Source organism: Phyllostomus discolor, chromosome 10, assembly GCF_004126475.2.
Source record: "Phyllostomus discolor isolate MPI-MPIP mPhyDis1 chromosome 10, mPhyDis1.pri.v3, whole genome shotgun sequence".
Lineage (NCBI taxonomy): Eukaryota > Metazoa > Chordata > Mammalia > Chiroptera > Phyllostomidae > Phyllostomus > Phyllostomus discolor.
In genome coordinates, this window is record NC_040912.2 from 83008287 (window position 1) to 83028561 (window position 20275).

General features: G+C 50.0%; 1 protein-coding gene across 1 annotated transcript in view; it reads right to left on the reverse strand.

Moving 5' to 3' along the window:
- Window positions 1-20275, reverse strand: part of SVOPL (SVOP like) — a 59920-nt gene that overhangs the window by 16056 nt on the left and 23589 nt on the right. The window contains exons 9-13 of the mRNA XM_036010945.1: window positions 15290-15363; window positions 12269-12465; window positions 11483-11594; window positions 10598-10679; window positions 8437-8526 (exon numbers count right to left, since the gene is read on the reverse strand). Coding sequence (XP_035866838.1) covers window positions 8437-8526; window positions 10598-10679; window positions 11483-11594; window positions 12269-12465; window positions 15290-15363 — 555 coding nt within the window. The remainder of the gene's footprint in view (window positions 1-8436; window positions 8527-10597; window positions 10680-11482; window positions 11595-12268; window positions 12466-15289; window positions 15364-20275) is intronic.

The window sequence follows — 20275 nt, forward strand, 5'->3', positions numbered from 1 at the left end:
GACAAAGAAAATATGCCCTAAGAACCACATTTTTTTATTGCTTTCACATGTGCCACACGTACACACCCAACTGTATAAAAATAAAGAACTCAAGAGCCCAGCAGAGATGCCTGGCTGTTGAGCTTGAAGCTGCACCTCTCGTGTCATCCCTCTGCCGACGCCGTCCCCCCACCGGGAATCCCTGCAGCTGCTGGAGCTGGACCCCAGCACTTAAGTGCCCATCAGCGGATGAATGGATAGAGAAAATATGGTATCCGTATATAATGAAATAATATTTAGCCATAAAAAAGAAGGAAATCCTGGCAATGAAAAAGCATGAATGGATCTTGAGGGCATTATGCTAAGGGAAAGAAACCAGCTAGAGAAAGATCAATACCATGTGATCTCACTGATATGTGGAATCTAAAAGACAAGAAACAGCCCTGACTGTTGTAGATCAATGGATTGGAAGTCAGTCTGCAAACCAAAAAGTCTCTGGTTTGATTCCCAGTCAGGGCCCATGCCTGGGTTGCAGGCCAGGCCCCCAGTTGGGGGTGTGGGAGAGGCAACCGATGGATGTTTCTTATATTGATCTTTCTCCCCCTCTCTAAAAATGAGTCAAAGCTTAAAAACAAAACAAGAAACAAAAAAAATCTCAAGTCACAGACACAGAGAACCTATTGGTGGCTGCAAGAGTGGGGGGTGATGAGCATGTGGGAGGGGCAAAGTGGGTGCAGGGGGGCAAAAGACACAAGCTGCCAGTTACAAAATAAGCCCTGGGGGTAATACGTACAGCATGGTGAGTGCAGTTAATAGTACCACGTTGAGATTTTGAAAGTTGCTAAGATAGTAAATCTTAAAAACTCTCACCTCAAGAAAAGAAAAATAGGTAACTGAGTGGTGATGGATGTTACTTCCTGCTGAGACCATTTTGTAACCCACACCTGCACTGACTCATTACACGGAACACCTGAAACTAACGCAGCATTACATGTGAATTACATCTCAGTTTAACGAGTATATGAACTATGATCACATTCAGGTAAGTGTATATGCATATTTACATAAACATATATTTAAAGATATTTAAAGAGCTTTGTTAAAATATTTTTATGTTATCTCTAGTCAAATAGTAGATAGCGAAATTTTAGTTTTAATTTCTTGTGTTCCGGATGGAAGAAGAAAACCACATGTGGTCAAAACTGCCTTTGGAAATGTCTTCAATCGCCGGAAATACAATCTACACACATCCTCATGAACCGCACTTGACACCGACAAAGATTTGTCCTTGACCGAGCTCTAGCTGGGCCCCTCTGAGCCTCTTCTCACCTAGGCCTCTGCCTTGGGCTGTAAAGACTTGAACAAACACTGAGTTTCTAACAGCTCAGAGCCGCATCCCTAGGATGACCCAGCCCCCCTTCAAGTGCCTACTTGTGCTAACTGGGGCCGCCCACAGAACGGACTGCTTGCCCCAGTCACACCAGGAAACAGGCCCCGCCTGGGTTTCACACGGACGGGCCTCCCTGTCGCGTTTCGCACCCACTCCCTCCCCGGACTCTGCCGGACCCCGCTCGGCCTACGTCCACCCAGTCGCCTCCGGGTGTCTGTTCAAATCCAGGTTGCACCGAATTCGCACTGGACTCTTTTCCCTAACTGGTCACTGAACGAAACTCGTCCTTACTGCTTTAGACTCGCCTCCAGGTTTAACGCTGCGCAGTTTCTCGGGAAGCTTAGGGCTTTCTACAAATCACTTACGAAACCATAAAACGGATGCGTGTCACCCCCGTGACCCCGTGAAGCCCTGTGTACCACCCGACGCCTCACTGGCCAGGCTTCCATGCACCCCAGGAGGATGGGGATCCGACAGAACAAGGCAACCGCGGCTCGGCTGCAGTTTTCAGACCCTTGAATGTTAAAGGTTCATTTTTCCTCCTTACCTGTGGTACGTTTGTTTCTGTGCAGAAACTTAAACTTTTTATGTGGTCTTTCCCTCTATCTTTATACCCTCAGAGAAAGGGTTTTCTACAATTCTGAAGTTCCCCTTTTCATGTGAATGGTACATGGCAAGGTGAAATCAGAGTTTAATTACAAGTTCGTTTCAGCCTTGTCCGTCCCCTACCTTCTCCTGCCTGCCTAAAACCCTTGAATTATTTCCCACTACTCCTGCGAAAAAAGTACGAAGTCCTCCCTCTGTCCGCAAGGGCGTGCTCCCTGCACTTGTCTCCACTTCTCTCACCACGGCTAGTTCCTGTTCTTGGAACACACCCACACCTGCCCCGTCTCCACGCGGGTCCTTGCGCCAGCTGCCGTCCTCCTTGAAATGCTGCTTCCCTTTGCACGCTGTCAACTCCTCATACTTCAGATGTCTCAGCGCCAGAGCAGCCCTGTCTAAACGGCCTGTCACCCCTCTTACTCAGGATATCCCCTCCAAAGCACAGACCACAATCCGAAATATCTCAATCACTTGCATATCTGCAGAGTACCCAACCTGAATGCCAGTCTCTTAGGAGCAGGAAGCGCATGGTGGTGTGCTGCCAGGTGTTGGACAACCTGCCTTCCAGAGAGAAAAGGCCCTGAGAGTAGCATTTGCCAATGCCCACGGTACAAACACTCCACTGTGCCAATTTCAAGCTATGATGTGACATCAACCAGCTTCCAGCGTGACACCCCATTAGAACAATGCCAGGCATAGAGTAAGCGGGCAGTAAAGTGCTGCCTGAATGTTGGATTGAGTTAAAATAATTCTCAGTTCTATTCTATCAGTTATAGGTTGTAGCTAGTTGAATCCTTTGCAGTGGTCTAACTGTGTAACAGGGCCTCTAGAATTTGTAGAAGATGAGTCCAAAAATAACTTATCAAATGAGTCCCCAAAACAGGTTCTTAAATGAAGGAGTTCTCCTGCCTCCTAATGAGGACTCTCCGTGTATCCAGCTTCTTTCTGAAGCCTGAGCGGCTGCATGAGTTCAGTTAGGGGGAGCAGAGAGGGGCTCGAGAGAGAGCCCAGAGCACCAGAAATCTATGGGGGCGGGGCGGGGAGCATGGGGACAGGGAAGAGCTGCTTCAGGCTGCACTTGGAAGAGTTGGAACGTTGAGGGGGAATGAGACTGGGGATGAGACTGGAGACCTGGGACAGTTGCCATGCCATGGTGGGTAACAGAGGGGAGGCAGGCAAAGAGGATATTTTTTAAAAGATTGTATTTATTTATTCTTAGAGAAGGGAAGGGACGGAGAATGAGAGGGAGCAAAACATCCATGTGTGGTTGCCTCTCACACGCCCCCTACTGGGGACCTGGCCCACAACCCAGGCATGTGCCCTGACTGGGAATTGAACCTGCGACTCTTTCGTTTGCATCCCACGCTCAATCCACTGAGTCACCCCAGCCAGGGCACAAAGAGGGTTTTTAAAGGTTTTGCTGGGAGTTCCAAGTGGCCTTCTCCATTGACACCCCTTAAGTGACTTCTGTAAAGATTGAAAATGTTGTCAATGCTTTTACTGGATGCTGACCATGTCTCTTTTGATATGACACCACATGAAGCCTGGCCACAAGAAAACAGTCTTGCTTGTTCGTGTTCCCCAGAGCCTGTCGTCCCCACAGCTACGTGGCTGTGGCTCCATGGGCCTCCAGTGCAAGCCTGGGGTGAAGTCCAAAGCCACACACGCCGGATCCCGGAATCAGCTCCAGCAGCTCCAGCAGGCCCAGCGCCGCTGAACCTGGCCTGCCCAGCTAGGGCCCCTGACTCCCTGCCACTCCCCGGAGTAAGGGGACAGGTGGCCCCCGCTGTGCAGGCAGGGGCCCTGTACCGGCCCCGTGTGCACTTGCTGCGGCTTTAACTCGTCTGTGGCAAAGCCCCCCTTCCCTGCTTTCTGGGACTATGTGCCCACAGCTGCTGTTATTTCTCTATCACTGAAGTCTCAGACATCCTGAAACATTCATTTCAAAGAGTTTTAAATAAATGTATAAATATGGTCATTGAGTGTGTAGACATTTTACTTAATATATAAACATTGTAATTTGGGGTTTTTTTTAATCGTTTATAGTATCTTTATTTTAATCATTGTTCAAATAGAGTTTTCTCCTTTTTACTCCCAATCCAGTCCCCCCTCCCACCCCTCCCTACTTCCCTCCCCTTACCACCCTCCCCTTAGTTTATGACCATGTGTCCTTTAATGTTTGTTCCTGTGAACCCTTCCCATTGTCCCCTTAAATTCCCTCTACTCTCTTCTGTGGTCACTGTCAGCCTGGCCTCTATTTCAGTGTCTTTGGTTCTATTTTGCTTGTTTCTTTGTTTTGTTATTTAGGTTCCTGTTAAAGGTGAGATCATATGGTATTTGTGGTTCACTGCCTGGCTTGTTTCGCTTAGCATAATGCTCTCCAGCTCCATCCAAGCTGTTGCAAAGGGTAGGAGCTCCTTCTTTCTTTCTGCTGCATAGAATTCCATTGTGTAAATGTACCATAGTTTTTTGATTCATTCATTTACTGATGGGCATCTTGATTGCTTCCAGCACCTAGCTATTGTAAATTGTGCTGCTATGAACATTGGGGTGCATAGGTTCTTTTGAATTGGTGTTTTAGTATTCTTAGGATGGAGTCCCAGCAGTGGAATTGCAGGGTCAAAAGGCAGATCCGTTTTTAGTTTTCTGAGGAAGTTCCATACTGCTTTCCACAGTGACTGCACCAGTCTGCAGTCCCACCAGCAGTGCACTAGGGTCCCCTTTTCTCCACAACCTCTCCAACACTTGTTTGTTGCTTTGTTTAGGATGGTCATTCTGTCTGGTGTGTAATTTGGTTTAATAGCTTCCTTTAGTGAGGGTAAAACAAGCAGGAAGAGTAAAATGGTGGAGAGAGACAGAAGGCGAAGAGGGGAGGGGCCAGGGGGAGGGAGCCCAGGGGGAGGGAATGGAGTGAAACTGCAGGAGGAGCTAACCTCCTGGTCGGTGCTGCCTCTCAGAGGGCGGGACACAGGCCAGTGGGCTCAGAGTCACTCGGGGTACTTGTCACAACTACAGGGGATGGTCCCATATACCGAGTCAGTCTTTGGGCGCAGTCATGGACCTTCACGTCATCGAGTCCCCCTGGCAATTCTGACAGTCACAGCGGCTGGAGAATATGTCCGAGGGAAGGCTGCCCGAGTGGCTCGGGAGTGACACGAACCCCCGCTGCCTACAGCAGCTCCCCCACCCCAAACCCAGGCAGACAGACACCCTAGGAACAAACGAAGCTCCCCGGATTCTAAACCTCGCGTCCCTCGCCTGCTAAGGACAGCAAAGCATCCTGACAGCATAGTGACGGATGTGTAAATATATACACATACACACATGTACACACACATGTATCAACTTAAAATTGTATCAATCGCAGAAATACTTTTATTTGACTAGCATCTGGCCTTGCTTGTATAATAATAATAATAAGTTCTAATAACTACACATCATCATTATTATTAGCTGACATCTACTGAGAGCTTACTATGTGTCAAATGTTGGGCTAAGTGCTTTTACATCTTTTAATCTAAGCTAATTATCAGAACAAACCTATGTAGTAAGCGCTGTTATTTATCTTCACTTTTTTTTTTAGATTTTATTTATTTATTTTTTAGAGAGGGAAGGGAGGGAGAAAGAGAGAGAGAGAAACATCAATGTGTGGTTGCTGGGGGTCATGGCCTGCAACCCAGGCATGTACCCTGACTGGGAATCAAACCTGTGACACTTTGGTTCACAGCCCGCGCTCAATCCACTGAGCTACGCCAGCCAGGTTATTTATCTTCACTTTTAAAATGAGGGAGGCGTGGAAAGACAGGCAAGGTACACTGAGAAGTGCTGAGAATGCCTCAGCTCCAAGATGCCAAGGAGCAGAGCGGCGTGGCCCCAGGAGACCTGGCCCCAGGTGGGGACCGCTTCTTATCCGTAAACCCACCAAGTGCAGCGCAGCCCCCAGAAAACGACCCATGGGAACCCAGAGAAAATGTCCCGACAGACTGGGTTCCCGATTGGATCCTGGGAAACAAACCATTCCCTGATCTGATCCCCCGGAAGCAGGGCCAGTGTTCAGCTGCTGCCTGTCCCCTTTACACCCTTTTCTGAAAATGGCGGGAACGTATAAAAGAACTTCGAAAAGCAAAATGACAAGACAAAAGTTGCCCCCATTTTTCCTTAAGACGGACAGGGAAAACACTCGCAAGACAGTAAAAAGTTAGGGGTAACAATCTCTGATGAGCTACAGGAAATACACAGTGCAGTCTGTTCAGCCCGTGACAGCACTTTGTCTGAAAACTGCACCCCTGTTTTGGGTCCTGCACCCAGTTATAATGCGTGACATGTGGCGGGAGTTGGAAGGATCTCCCTCCACCACCACGCAACTCAATTCCAACGCTACCTACCCAGAGGGAGCAGCAAGTCCCTCAAGACGGCCCCCCCTCCAGAGGCCCTCACAGTCCGGCTTATTACCTGCACTCCCACCAACTGGCCGCTGATCAAGGGGTCCCCACGCCCTCCCTCTGCATTCGATTAATGTGCGAGAGCAGCTCATGGGACTCAGGAAACCTGCTCCCCCACTAGACTGTCTGTTGATAATAAAGGACATTAGAGGGTCTGACTCAAGAGCCAGATTGAGAAATACACAGGGAGGAGCTCAAACAAAGGAACTTCTGTCCTCGCGGAGTTTGGGGCCCAGCACAGTGGAGCACAAAAGCATCCTGGTCCCCCAGCCTGGGGGCTCCCGTACCCTCCCTTGGGGGTTTATGGGGGCTTCATCACACAGGCTTGATTGACCGATGCCCTGGCCATTGGCGAGGGATTCCCCCTCCAGCCCCACTCCCCCCATAAGATGTCAGGGGGGTGGGGCTGAGAGGTCCAACCCTCTAATCACAGGATCGGCTCTCCTGGCAACCAATCCCCGTCCTCAGGAGCAGTCACCTCATTAACATAACAAGACACACCTTTGTGGCTCTTGCCACCTAGGAAATTGCATGGGTTTTAGGAGCTCTGTGTCAGACAAAGACCATTTATAATATTTCTTATTATAAAACCACAAATCCCCTCCAGCCTCATGTGTACATACCCCCGACTCTTGGCCATAACTGATTTAGCTCAAGTGTGAACAGTGAACCAGACCTGGTCGTGAGAGTCCCTTTCTAGGAATGCAGGAGCAAGTGCATCACTGTCTCCTGGGGGCTGGCTCTGAGGACACACTCGGACGTTTAGGATTCGTGAGGAGGCCGCACACACAGGCCAGCACTGCACACTCTGATCGCTCAGAGAGGCGAGGAGGGGCCACGGGCCCAGGCGGACCTGCAGAGGACAGGCCCTAGCTTCCCATCCGCTCCCACTGCCTGGGCCAGGCCCCCCTAGGGCCCAGCCTCACCCCTGCTTTCGTCGCAGGCAGCCCATTCTCTTGTAGCCAAAAGAGGATGACCGAAGGGGGCGAGCTATTTAACCCCCTGAGGCGCTGTGACCACGCAGATCACCACATATGCCTGTTTTCCTCCTGAGACAACACTCCGTCCGTGGGTCCCAGTTGGGCCTAGATCTGATCCCAGCCTGAGTCTGATTGGCTGGAGCACTGGACTTGCCCTGCCTCAGGCCACCTGCCTGCACAGCTGGGCTGTATTATTCACCTGCACCCCTGGACAAGGCCCAAGTCATGAGGCAGCAGATAGTCAGGAAGGAAGCTCCAGAGGCCCCTCAGGGCTGAAGTAGAAAACATCCATACATGACAAAGACCCCCTAAGACGGGTTGTTCCTGTTTTCTGGGATAACTCTGAATCATGGAATGTACCTGTGCACTACCCTGATTCATTATAATATCATTATAATGAAATAACATTGTGGGACTCCCTTCTCCAGTAGCCAATCAAGAAAATCATGGGAAACCACACATGCGCAGTAGCTTTGAAATCCAACTCCTTGTACCTGCACAGGAAAAGCCCGCCAAAGATTAGCAAGGGGGCTTCTGCCCTATAAGAATAGACTCCCCCCAGCCCACGTGTCCCTTCTCTGCTCAGAGCTGGCCCACTCCCGTGTCCTGTGGAGTGTACTCTCACTTAATAAATCTTCCCTCTTTCTTTATGCTATAAATTTTGTGCGTTCAGTTCAATTCTTTGTCCTCGATCACTAAGAACCTGGTTACCTGTGCACACCTGTGACAGTCAGAGCCCATTTTCATTCAGCTACTCAACCTCCTGTGTCATCCATTTCCTCTGCATCCTCCCCAGCAACACCCAGCAAAGTCCAAAACCTGCTCGCATCCGCCATGCCTGCTACTGACTGGCTGTGAGCCTGCGCTCAGTAATTCCGCTTCTTTCTCTATTCAGATTCACCAGACAATGGAAAACGGCCCCGCGAGAAAATGCACTCAGTGGACAGAAATCCTGGGTTACACCCTCAACCGGAAGGGACCCAGGGTCCCTTTCGCCCGCCTCCCTCAGACCCACCCTCCCCGCAGAGACCCCTGGGTGTACCTGGGATATAAACGGTGCCACCATCGCTCCAATGCGACACAGGGAGCCGCTGGTCCCCATCCCCAAAGAGCGAATCGCCGTGGGGTAGACCTGGAGGGAGGGGCAGAGAGCATGGGTCAGGTCAGGCCTCTGGTCCGCCCTCCCCTCCCCAGGCCAGGCAACCAACACAGGGGTGGGCAAAGGTGGGGAAGTTACCAGCCAGCATTACTACCTAAAAGGTAAATCCTAAGTAAGGATACAAAATAATAACAATAGTAAGAAGACAACTAAAAAATATAATAATTAGTAAGTAATAATGCAAGAATAAACTTTTTCATGCACTCACAATTGAAAACCTCCTTTCGCCCACCCCTGCATATTAAATACCAAATATTCTACATAGGATAAAGAAGAAGGCATTCATTTCCTCAGATACACAATTTTGCACTTTTAAACCGTAACTGTCACAGAAAGAATCAACACTTAGAAACTATCCTTTAAGTGAGGATATAATTCCAAATTATATTTTTAATATTCAAAATATAATTTTAGAAAAGCAAGCTCTGGGATCAGACATCAGATTTCCACTTTGGAGCCGTAACTGCATAAAGGTGGTTGGTTCCACTGGAGGAAAACGCACCCAGAATAACAACGATGCAGCGAACCCTTCAATGAGGCCGCGGTGAAGAAGCGCCCAAGTGCCGGGCACACGCGACTCCCTCCCCCACGTTCCCGCCGCGAAGTCCACTCTCTTCCCGCAACGTTCTTTCAGGTATAGTGAAGACTCATTGATCTGAATTTCCTTAATTCAGAATTCTTGTAGGAACCAGTGAAGTCGTTTTATAAGCAAATGTTATTAAAAATGAGATGATAGAGAGAATATACGAAACAATGGTTTTTCAAAACCCTGGAGCATTTTCTCTCGGTGCCATACAACACCAAAAAACAGTTTTTATCGTTTCCCTAAAACAAAGCACACAGCCCCTTTACGAGACCACATCTTGTTACAAGCCACCACACCAAATGCAAAAAATATGTTCCTGTCCCACCAGCCCTGCTGTGTCTGCAGGGGACGGTCTGGGGGTGCCAAGCTTTTGTGGGTGGGGGGCTTGCTTTCTCTCTAGAAAGTGAGGCTGCTCACTGTACCTGAAAACGTGGATGCAGGTACATGGTGATGTTCTTTTCTCCACATACTATCAATAAAGTCCTTTGTTCACGTTTTCACAATTCTGGGAGATAGAATAACGGATGACTTTTTAAATGAGCATCAGAAAAAAAAATACTTAGGAATGATATTTAAGTGAAAACATTCCAAAATGTCAAATTGAAGATGTCCAAATATAGCTTTAGAAGCAATCATTGGCACACCCTGATTTTTGGGGCTCCTAAATACTCAAGATAATTCCAGGAGATGTTAATGGAACTAAATGAAGTGTTCTGTATATGTCAACTACGTCATAATTTCCTATTTTTACGACAGGGGAATAGTTTTCTGTGACTTTAATGTGTTCGACACGTCAGGTCTGTAACGTGAACGGCAGGCCGCCTCCTCCATTCCCAGAAACGGACATGAAGGCGGCTTCATCAGTCCCAGTAGCACTGCTGTCTCCCTTTACGATGCTGTTTCCTGCACAGAAGGGGTTTGTTTTTGGGAACAGTAGCTCTTTCAAAGTGGGGGTTGAGGGGAAGACCCTCTCACTCCCTTGGGTAGTGCGCCTTGCATATAGCAGATGTCAATTCAATAAAATAACAGAATAAATTACTGCTATGTTTCCATTTAAGCCACATGCAGCAAACAACAGATGAAGGCGGCGTGATCTTTCAAAGGAATAAAGGTGAAAAAATACATTCTAATTTCAAAGAGAGAGATCAGGAGTTTTGCATTTTAACATCAACGCGCAGCTGCGGGTGGCGCTGGGACAGGGGGCTGTGTTTCATCTGAATGCTGCCTGGGGGAGATGGGACAGGCCCTGCCCTTGTTCTCAGACACTGGCTTTCGCCAACCTCAGTGGGGCAGGGGAGCTCCCTGTCAAATACAGCTTCCGGCACCGTCTTCACGGGCTGTTTTCCAGAAAGTCATCATGAGACAACAGACGCCGCCGGGGACGGACAACCTCTGTAAGCAGCTTGCCGTGCACCCTGACAGAGCCGACCCCTCCCCCACACGAACCCCCACACGAACCTCGGCGGTGTAAATGTAGATGGTGCTGAAGTTGGCTGCCGCCAGCGCCCGCAGCATGAAGAGGAAGCCGATGAGGCCGGCCCTAGAGAACAGGACGCAAGAGAAGTCACCAGAGGCAACGTGGAGGGCCTTCCGTGGCCCGGCCAAGTGCGTCACAGAGGCTGACACGCACACTGGTGACCGGCTGCCTCGCTGCTGGCCTGAGTGTGGGGCCCTAACGCACACACCTGCCTCAAACCTCCGATCCCGCTCCCCACCTTCTCCTACCCCGTAGCGGGCCGTTCCAGCCTGGACCCCACCCCCCAAAAATGGTGCAGATGGTTTGCAGAGTGACTGATAGGTATTCATTATAACTGAGGCCACTCTAGGGTCACAAATTAAGAGTAAAATTAATTTTCACACCACAGATTATGTTTTATATATATAAATGTGTGTGTATATGTGTTTATACATGTGTTTATATATGTGTGTATATACATATACACACAGTTATATAGACATATAATAATACACAGTATATACGTACAATGTATCAATAAACTCTCTTGAAAATGGCCAGGATAATTTGACTAACAACCAGAGCCCCATTTCCCCAGGAAGCTTTACATGAAGACCCCACACCGTTCAGGGGGGGCAAAGTGGGAGCACCCACACTGGTCCGCATGTCGTGGTAGCCGCCGAGGGGCCGGGTCAGGGGGAAGGGGAGCTCGCAGGGTGGACGCCAGGCAAGGCCATTCAGACGAACAAGCAGCCCGCTCTTTGCCCTCCCGGTGAAAGGGACTTGACCCCGACCCCGACCCCCAGTGTGCACTACGGGATGGAAGACCCCACCGTAAAACCACTGCGCGAAGCCCAGTGATTCTGAAGCGACCGGGGAGAAAGTACCTTGAGGTGCAGATGTTGAGGAGGAGGAGGAACAGAGCCGTGCCTCCCAGGGTGATGGAGAGGCTCAGCCGCCGGCCCAGGAAGTTAATGCCCAGGATGTTCAGAGGGTTCACTGCAAGGCAAACGACAAGGACAGTGTCGGGAACCTCGAAGGCGAGTGGCGTTTATCAACACTGGCTTCCTCCGTGTCACGTCAGAAAGAGGCAACTTCATCCAAACCTCGAGCCTCTTCCTGCCAAGACCCCAGGCACAGGGCGGTCGACGTCAGGAGCCCTTGGGCACACGTTGCCCGCGAGGCCCCAGAGCGACAAGCCCCGGAGTGTGTGGTGGGGGACAGTCCATGCCCAGGATGCTTATCACCAACACTGCCTACTTGCTGCATGTACGTTCTAAGTGTTTTATGCTGTTTTCCACCCAATTCAAGGTGCCATTGAATTTTACGCATCATTATTTATGTCTGCTACAACAGACAGTACTGCAGACGAAAATCTAACACGCCATTGTAAGACGTCCCAATTCCAGGGCTATTCAAATGTGAAGGGAAAATGCATCTTAGAGTCGGCAGAATTCAGCAGTTCGAAGCTCTGGTCCTCCACACTTCTCCCCCGCCACCCCCGCTCCCCCAGGAGGCTGTGGGTCTGATTGGGGGCGGGGTGGTGGTCAGCTCCCCCAGGCAGGAGCCAGGTCTATGAAGGGCCACGCGTCTCCCCTCCGAGGCTCTGAGTTGCCTGCCCCCCACCCGGACCGGGGGGGGGGGGGGGGGGAGCCAACCCGAGAGACACTCACGAGCAATTTCACCGATGGTGCTGAAGATCATGATCTGGTAGTCGGAGGGGGTGAACACGCGGCAGCGGCAGGAGCTCGGGCTCCCCTCCGAGGTCCCGGAGGTCCCGGACGCGGGCCTCGAACCGCAGGCCAGGTCCCGCTCCAGCAGCTCGGCGCTGGCCAGGATGATCCCATAGTAGGCGAAAGAGATGCCCAGCCTGGAAGTGAGAAACGGCGGCTGTGAGGAGAGCCACCCAGAGCGACAGGGAGACGTGGGAGCGTTTCCCGTGGAAGGCAGAGCGAGGGGAGAGGAGAGAGAAGAAAGCCGGCTCACATAGCTGCGGTGGCGGGGGGTCCGCTGGAGGCCGCACATCGGGAAACAAATTTGCAACAGCAGGAGGAGGGGGGCAGGGAGGACCCCACAGGCCTGGCAAAGGAGTCTGAACTCTGGGTTTGTTTTCTGTCACTGCAGACACAAGTCGGCACAAAGGTTGCCACCGAACACAACACACATTTAGTGTCTCACAGTCCTGGAGGCCAGAAGTTCCGTGGGTCTGGCTGGCAGCTCTGCCCCGAGGGTCAGAGGCAGGAATGAGAGGGCAGACAGGGTCGTGCGGCTTTCCGGGGGGAGGCATCCATTTTCCAAGCTCACCCAGATGGCGGGCAGAGTGCGGCCCGGGGCTGGGGTGCCGGGCCCGAGCGGCTGGGGGTGCGTAGGACTCATCTCCGTTCCCTCGCTGGCTGCCAGCCACTTGTTCTCAGCTTCTGTGGGCCTCCCTCATTCCTCGTCCTCAAAACCAGCGGCACGGGGTCCACCCTTCTCCTGGTTGCAGTCTCTGTGCTCTCCTGCCCTCCTCTGCCTCCTCTCGCTTTCTCTTCTCCAGGGCACTGATTCCAGCTGGAGAGATTTTTCCTCTTGTAAGGAAGGGCTCACGTGACTCAATGGGGCCCACCTGCTGAACCCAGAATCCCCTCCCCGTGTTCAGGCCCCGTGATCTCAATTACAGCTACACAGCCCCATCTCATCAGCATCCCAATGAGCGTCCCAGTGAATCCCCGGGAGTGGGGTCAACCTGGGGTCATTGCAGAACTTGGACCTATCACAAAGCGCCTTCAGCAGGCCCTGAGGAGCCACAGAAGCTTTGCGGTTTCGCTTTATATTTTCTTCCTGTTCTTTAATAAGCATCTTTGTTGAAATATAAGAGTAACATACAGAGAAGTTCATACACTGAAGTCAAGAAACTCCCTGGAACAGCCCCCCGACCCCCCACCTTGTGTCCCTCTGGGTTTTGCAGAAATGGTTCTAAAAGCCACCTGTGGAAATACGCATAGGGACAATCAGAGGTCATCACATTTGTTCTGGGTCTCGGATGTCATTAACGTGATGATCGTTAATCTTGTCTGTGTGGCTACAGGATTGGAGTCATCTAAGAAAATGTCCTCAAGAAAATGTTTCTTTTTAATCCTCTTGAGGGCCTGCTTATTGATTCTACACAGATCTCAGCCAAAAGGCCAAGAAGCAACTTGCTTATTGATTCTCTAGAGAGAGGGGAAAGGAGGGAGAGAAACACCCACGCGAGAGGGAGAGGAACGTCAGTGTACGCATGCCCACAAGCCAGGCACGCGCCCTGACCAGGAATCGAATCCGCTACCCTTCCGTTTGTGGGATGACGCCCAACCCGCTGAGCCACCCGGCCAGGGCCAAGCAGTTGAGATTCTTAATGAAGCATCTGTGGAGGGAGAGTGGAGAAGCCCGGGGCTTGTGGAGAACACGGTAGCACGGGGAGCACGCACTGAGCGAGCAGGGGGGAAGGTGAGCAACGGTCCGATCTGGGTGGGGAGCCCGTCCGAGCTCCTCGCGGGATCCCCCCACTCACATGCGTGTTTGGAAATTGTCCTCAGGACATATTTTCAAGGAAAGCCATCACAATCTCTCCCCTTGTTATTAAAGTAGCTTTCACTTGTTTCATTTCTGAATATGGGGGTTTTCAAAACTTAAAAAGTCTCAAGGGGAGACATACCAACCTATTAACAACGATTACATTCTGAAGAAGGCAGAGAGACAACCACTCTCCTGAGCTCAAACATTGTCGACCGGTTTTGCCTATTTTCTATCTCCATACAAACGGAGTCACACAATGTGCACAGAGTCACACACTGTGTGTGTCTGGCTCCCTTTGCTCGTTACCCGCCTTTGTAAGGTTCAGCTGTGCCGAGTGTCACGCCTAGTCTTTGTTATTGTGCGCTATTGCATCCTCTGACCACAACACAATTTATCCATTATACTGTTGACGGGCCTGTGGGTTGTTGATAGCTCGGGGCTATTACCAATAAAACAATGCCGTGGCGTTCGTGTAAGTGTTTGGAAAGTGCACGTGTGCATTTCTGTTGGGCACCAACCCAGGAGCGGGACCGCGGAGCCACAGGCTGGGCAGACTTCCGATTATAATGGACGTATCTCCAAAAAGTTTTCCAAAGCGGTTGCACTAACTCAAACTCTAATGAGCAGCGTATGCAAGTCCCCGCCACTGCACACCCTTCCCACCACTTGGGACAGTCAGTCTCTAGCTGTGGCCATTAGGTGGGTTTGTAACGGTGAACAGCAGACTGTGCCCGGATGAAAAGTGAAAAACTGGAGGCCGGGGGTGTCCCACCGTGTGGCGTCTCTGGGCCACCCTGGAAGAAGAAGCGTTGTCTTCGGCCACACATTAAACACACAGACACTAACAAAAACAAAAACAAAAAGTCTCACAATGTTTTAAGTAAATTTACAATTTTGTGTTGGGCCACATTTATAGCCAAACTGGGCCACCTGAGACCGACGGGCCATGAGTGGGACCCCCCTCCTAGACAATTAGGATTCTTTTCTTTCTCTCCATTTTTAAAAATGTTTTATTTTATGTATTTCTTTGGTTGGTGGTATTAGTAGAAAGATAAGAGATCGCTGGGTCTTTTTTGTGTGTTTCTCCCCAACAGCATTCAGTAGTCTTTCTCCAAAGGCTTATTTCTTTAACATTCATTTTGAAATAGCTACATTCTTACCATATCACCCAGATCTGTAACGTGGTCCGTAAATATTTAGCATCCAATAGGTCTGCAAACCTTCCTCTTTTTTCCTGGGGGTGGGGAAAAGGGGGAGACAAAATAGGCGTAGCGGGTTAAGGACAACAAAGGTGTCTCTAATACTTTAGATATTAATATTTAATCAAGCATTTAAAAACGAGGACAACATGGGACGTGGGGCTGAGATAGCCACTGAGCACCCACGAGTGCGCCTCACGCAACCCACAATCATCGTTAACACGTTCATCCCAGCCCACCAGTGTTTGCACGCGTACTGACACTGGCCAGACCCAACCGCACTGAGTCGGTGATTCTAACCCCTCCCCTTGCTCTCTTCCCACCGGCGCCAGCGAGGGGTGTGGGGGAGGGTAGGAGGGTGTGCAGAAGCAATGGCAAAACTGGTGGGAGCTTCTGTTAATATTGACATCAAAATAAAAACATCTAACATCTAAAAAGGGTGTGCAGCTTTTTCAAGAAAAAGTTGTGAATTTGAGAGGATAAGAGACCCAATTTCTTTTTGTGTCTTTAGGGTAATTAGCAATCGTTCTTATCTGCAGTCAGTACCTGTTAAATACTTTTGGGTAAAAATTAGTAAGGGTGAGTTCTCTATGATGGACACAGTAATGGATGTTACGTAAAGTTCATAAAGTTTTGGGGGTTCTCAGCTGAAAACCAAGTACTCGTTTTCACACACAGACCCAGGATCACAGGGACCCCTTGAGAGAGACCAGGAGGGCGGTCTGGGGGCCCGGGGTTGGCTCTCACGGAAGAGCTTGAAGGAACTGAGCGACCCTCTGCTCCGGGACCTTTAGGCTGAGCTCCCGGAGGGCCTGGCGGGTGGAGCGAAGCAGCCGACACTTCACTCCCGTAGGTTTCACACACTGGGGCTCTGGTCACTCGCCATTGGAAGCCTCTGACCTAGTCCCATCCTCCCACCATCCAACACGGAGTGCGTGGCCCAGGGGGGTTAAGTGTCTTGCCCACGATCACACAGCTGTTTGAAGGCAGAGCCAGCCAGGAGTGCACGTCTCCGGAGCAGCAGTCCTGAGTACTGGCCATCTAGCTCTCTGCTCTGTCACCTGGGTTTAGATGTGACTATGGTCCCCCCACGTCCCCAAGTTCACTGAAGGTAAAGAAAGCTGAACCTACAGTGAATCCCAGCGAATCACTGGGATTAAATTTTATCCTAACGAGTCATTTAGTGCGGAACCTTTGGCTACAATCACCCACGGCAAGGCCCTTCCTCCAACAGTCCCAAGGCCTCTCATGTCAGAGTCTTTGGCGTGAAGCGTCGGAGGCCCCACTGCCCGCAGCATCTTGCCCCGCCTCCTCCTCCGTGTGGCTTCTGCCGGCAGCCGATGGGACTGAACCCACAGCACATCCCTGCCTCGGGTCTGGCTCCCACCCGTCCTCTGCCTGTGGTGGCCTCGCTCCTCTCCTCCTGTTGCTCAGAGAATGTCCCACCTGTGCCTGAAGGTGGCTTGAGGACAAGCCTCACCATCTCCTCTCTGCCCTGATCCTGCACCCACCCGCCGCCTGCACGGCTCCCCCGCTCTAAGCACCTGGGCTCTGTTGTTGCTGATTCTTTCCCATGTGAGTCTCGTCTCTCTAATCAGACTGGAAAAGACTGTGAAAGGCAGCACCTGCTGCTTGGGCCTCTGCAGCCTCAGGGCCTTGCACAGCAGCCCGAGGAGGGCAAGGTAATTTAATGGGCACGAAGGGTGGGCTACGAGCTGGAGGCAAGAGAAGGAACGCAGAGGGAAGGGTGGGTGGGCGGCGGACAGAGGAGAAGGATTAGGAGGGGGTGGAGGATGGACAGTATGGAGAATATAGAGGGAGTGGAGGGGGAGGGTGGTTTTATGGGAACTGTGCCCCCCCAAATTTATATGTTGAAGTTCTAGCCCCAGAGTGTGACTATATTTGAAGATAACGCCTTAAAAGAGATAACTAAGTTAAGATGAGGTCTGTAGGGCACCAACGCCTGCCCCTAGCCATGGACCCGAGGGTCAGATGGCTGACTGATGAAGATTACAGGAGACCTTAATGCCAGGAGGGGGTCCTGGGCTTCACCCAGGAGTCTGAGGGGCCGCTGAAGGGCCCTGAGCAGAAAAGGTGGTGTGTGGTGTCTGCAGAATACTCAGCCGCTTGGATGAAGCTGATGCGGCACACGCACACGGTGGAACACTACTTGGCCATAAAAAAGGAGGAAACAGTGCCATTTGTGATGGATGGATCTTGAGAATATCAGGCTAAACAGCTCAGACAAAAAGAACAAAAACTTGCCCTGGCTGGTGTGGCTCAGTGGATTGAGTGCCAGCCTGCAAACCAAAGGGTTGCCAGTTCAATTCCCAGTCAGGGCACGTGTCAGGGTTGCAGGTCAGGTCCCCAGTAGGGGCTGTGTGAGAGGCAGCCACATATTGATGTTTCTCTCCCTCTCTTCTTCCCTTCTCCTCTGTCTAAAAATAAATAAACAACATTTAAAAAAATAAAATAACAAGAACCACAGTATTTCACTCATATGTGGGATAGAAAATAAGAAGCAACAACCAAATGAAAACAAACAAACAAACTCATAGGCACAGACAAGGGTACGGCTGTGACCAGAGGGGAAGGGAACGGGGGCAGATAAAGAGGGCAAAGAGGTCAAATATATGGTGATGGAAGGGGAGTAGATTCGGGGTAGTGAGCACACCATGCAATGTACTGATGATGTGTTACATAACTGTATGCTCGAAACTTGTGTTATTAAACAAAAAACAAAAAAAAAAAAGAACATTCATCTGACAGTGTTGCACTAGATAAAATCATGAGGCATGCAGTGATGGGGTGGCTGCATGAGGGAGAGACTGGACATAACAAAAGACGCTGTCGTGAATGCATGGGATGGGGTGGGGACTGGGCAGCTGGGTGGGCGTGGCGGCAGGGAGGGGCTGGAGTGACTCCAAGGGACCCCACGGGGGAAGAAAAGTGGTAACAACGACCTGGTTGGGGATGTGATGGGAAGTACACCAGACACAATATCATATGGTTCCCCTCATAGGAAATATGGAGACGAGGCAAATTCATAGACAGAAAGTGGAAGTGACCAGGGCCTGGGGGTGGGTGGCAGCGAGGACCTACTGCCCCATCAGCTTAGAGTGTCTGTTCAAGATGACGAAGAAGCTCTGAATGTGTTTAATGCCACTGAGTTGGACACTCAAAAATGCTTACAATAGTAAATGTTATGTGCGTTTTATCACAATCATAAAAATGGAAGGAAAGACAGAAAACAAGGGAAAAGAGCGGCTGAAAGAGGACTTTCGGAGTTCTTACTATTATTGATTTGAGAGAGAGAAGAGGAGGAAGAAGAAGAAGAAGAGAGAGAGATGGAGAGATTTGCTGTTCCACCCTTGCATGTTCTCATCAGTTGATTCTTGTACGTGCCCTGACCTGGACTGAACTTGCAACCTTGGCGTATGGGGACGGCGCTCTAACCAGCTGAGCTACCTGGCCAGGGCTGGAGTTTTAAACATGGTAAATTTGAGGTTTACGTTCTTCTCCATTCTAAGTATCGACATCCTACGGAGAGATAAAACTGGAGTGTGGGCAGAGACTGGGGAGAACCCTTTGGCAGAGTTCAAGTCCAGCAGCTGGTCCGGATCGCATGCCTTCCCAGGTGTGCCCGGTTCTCAGGTTAAAGATGTTTCTTGCTACTCCCCCCAGGGATGTTTTCTTCGACAGGTTCCCACGCAATTCTATTAACAGAGCTACCACTTACCAACCAAGCAATTGGCATGTACGATTGATAAGAGGGCTATAAAGCTATGAAAAATATTTCAGAAGGCAATTACAAAAATAAAGGAGCCACACAGCACAGAAAGTTAAGAGATGAATCAGTAGAAAAATAATATTTTTAAAAATTCCATTTATAAAAGAATTTTATAAAACATAAAATAGATAGGAATGAATTTTATAAGAAATGTGCAAGATTTATATGAATAGCTATAAAATCCTGCTGAGGAGTATAAAAAGGCTTGAACAAATGGGGAAATATACTTGTATCTGAACAGGAATACTCATTACAATATTCACTATTTTTTCTATATTAACCTGTAAGTTCAACACAGTCCCAATTAAACTCTCCTGTGGTGTTTTTTTTCCCCCTCTTTAGTTGGTGGGGGGAAGGCAGGGGGTTGGGAGATGATCTTGGTAAAGTGACTTCAAAGGGCTTCTAGGAACAGAGGACTGAGGAAACCAGTGCTTGGGAAGTTCTAAGAAAGCACTTTGACGGGGGGAGCGGGGGGGGGGGGGGGGGGGGGGGCGCCTGCCCTCTGAGGCAGGGGAGAATGTGTCACAAAATGCTGTAATGAAACCTCAGCATACATTGGACCAAAAATGAATCTGTGTCCTTTTCCCAGTGATAGGGAATGCCTTCTTTGTTATGTAAGTCTCCATGTATATTTGAACCCACAAATGTATCATTAGAACAGAATAAACAACTCAAAAATAGATTCAACTATATAAAGGATGGTTTATTCAATAAAAACGTTTGAGCCCTGGCTGGTGTGGCTCCGTGGGTTGAGCACCGGCCTGCAAACCAACGGGTCGCCAGTTCGATTCCCAGTCGGGGCACATGCTTGGGTTGTGGGCCACATCCCCAGTAGAGGGTGCACAAGAGGCAACCACGCATTGATATTTCTCTCCCTCTCTCCTTTCCTTCCCCCCTCTCTAAAAATAAATAAATATAATCTTTTTAACAGTAATTTAAGAGGTTTATAACTTTGATAACAAGATAAGACAAGGCCAGGACAAGGAAATTATATTATAAAACCATCTCTCATCTGCCAACAGTGATGCTGCTCCTGTGACCAGCTCTGCAGGGTAGGTGTTGTTATGCCCGTTTTATTGACGAGGAAAGTGAGGGTGGGTAACTGAGCAGGGCTCCGTGGCGCGGCTGGATCTAGTCCCATAGACTCTGCTGTTGTC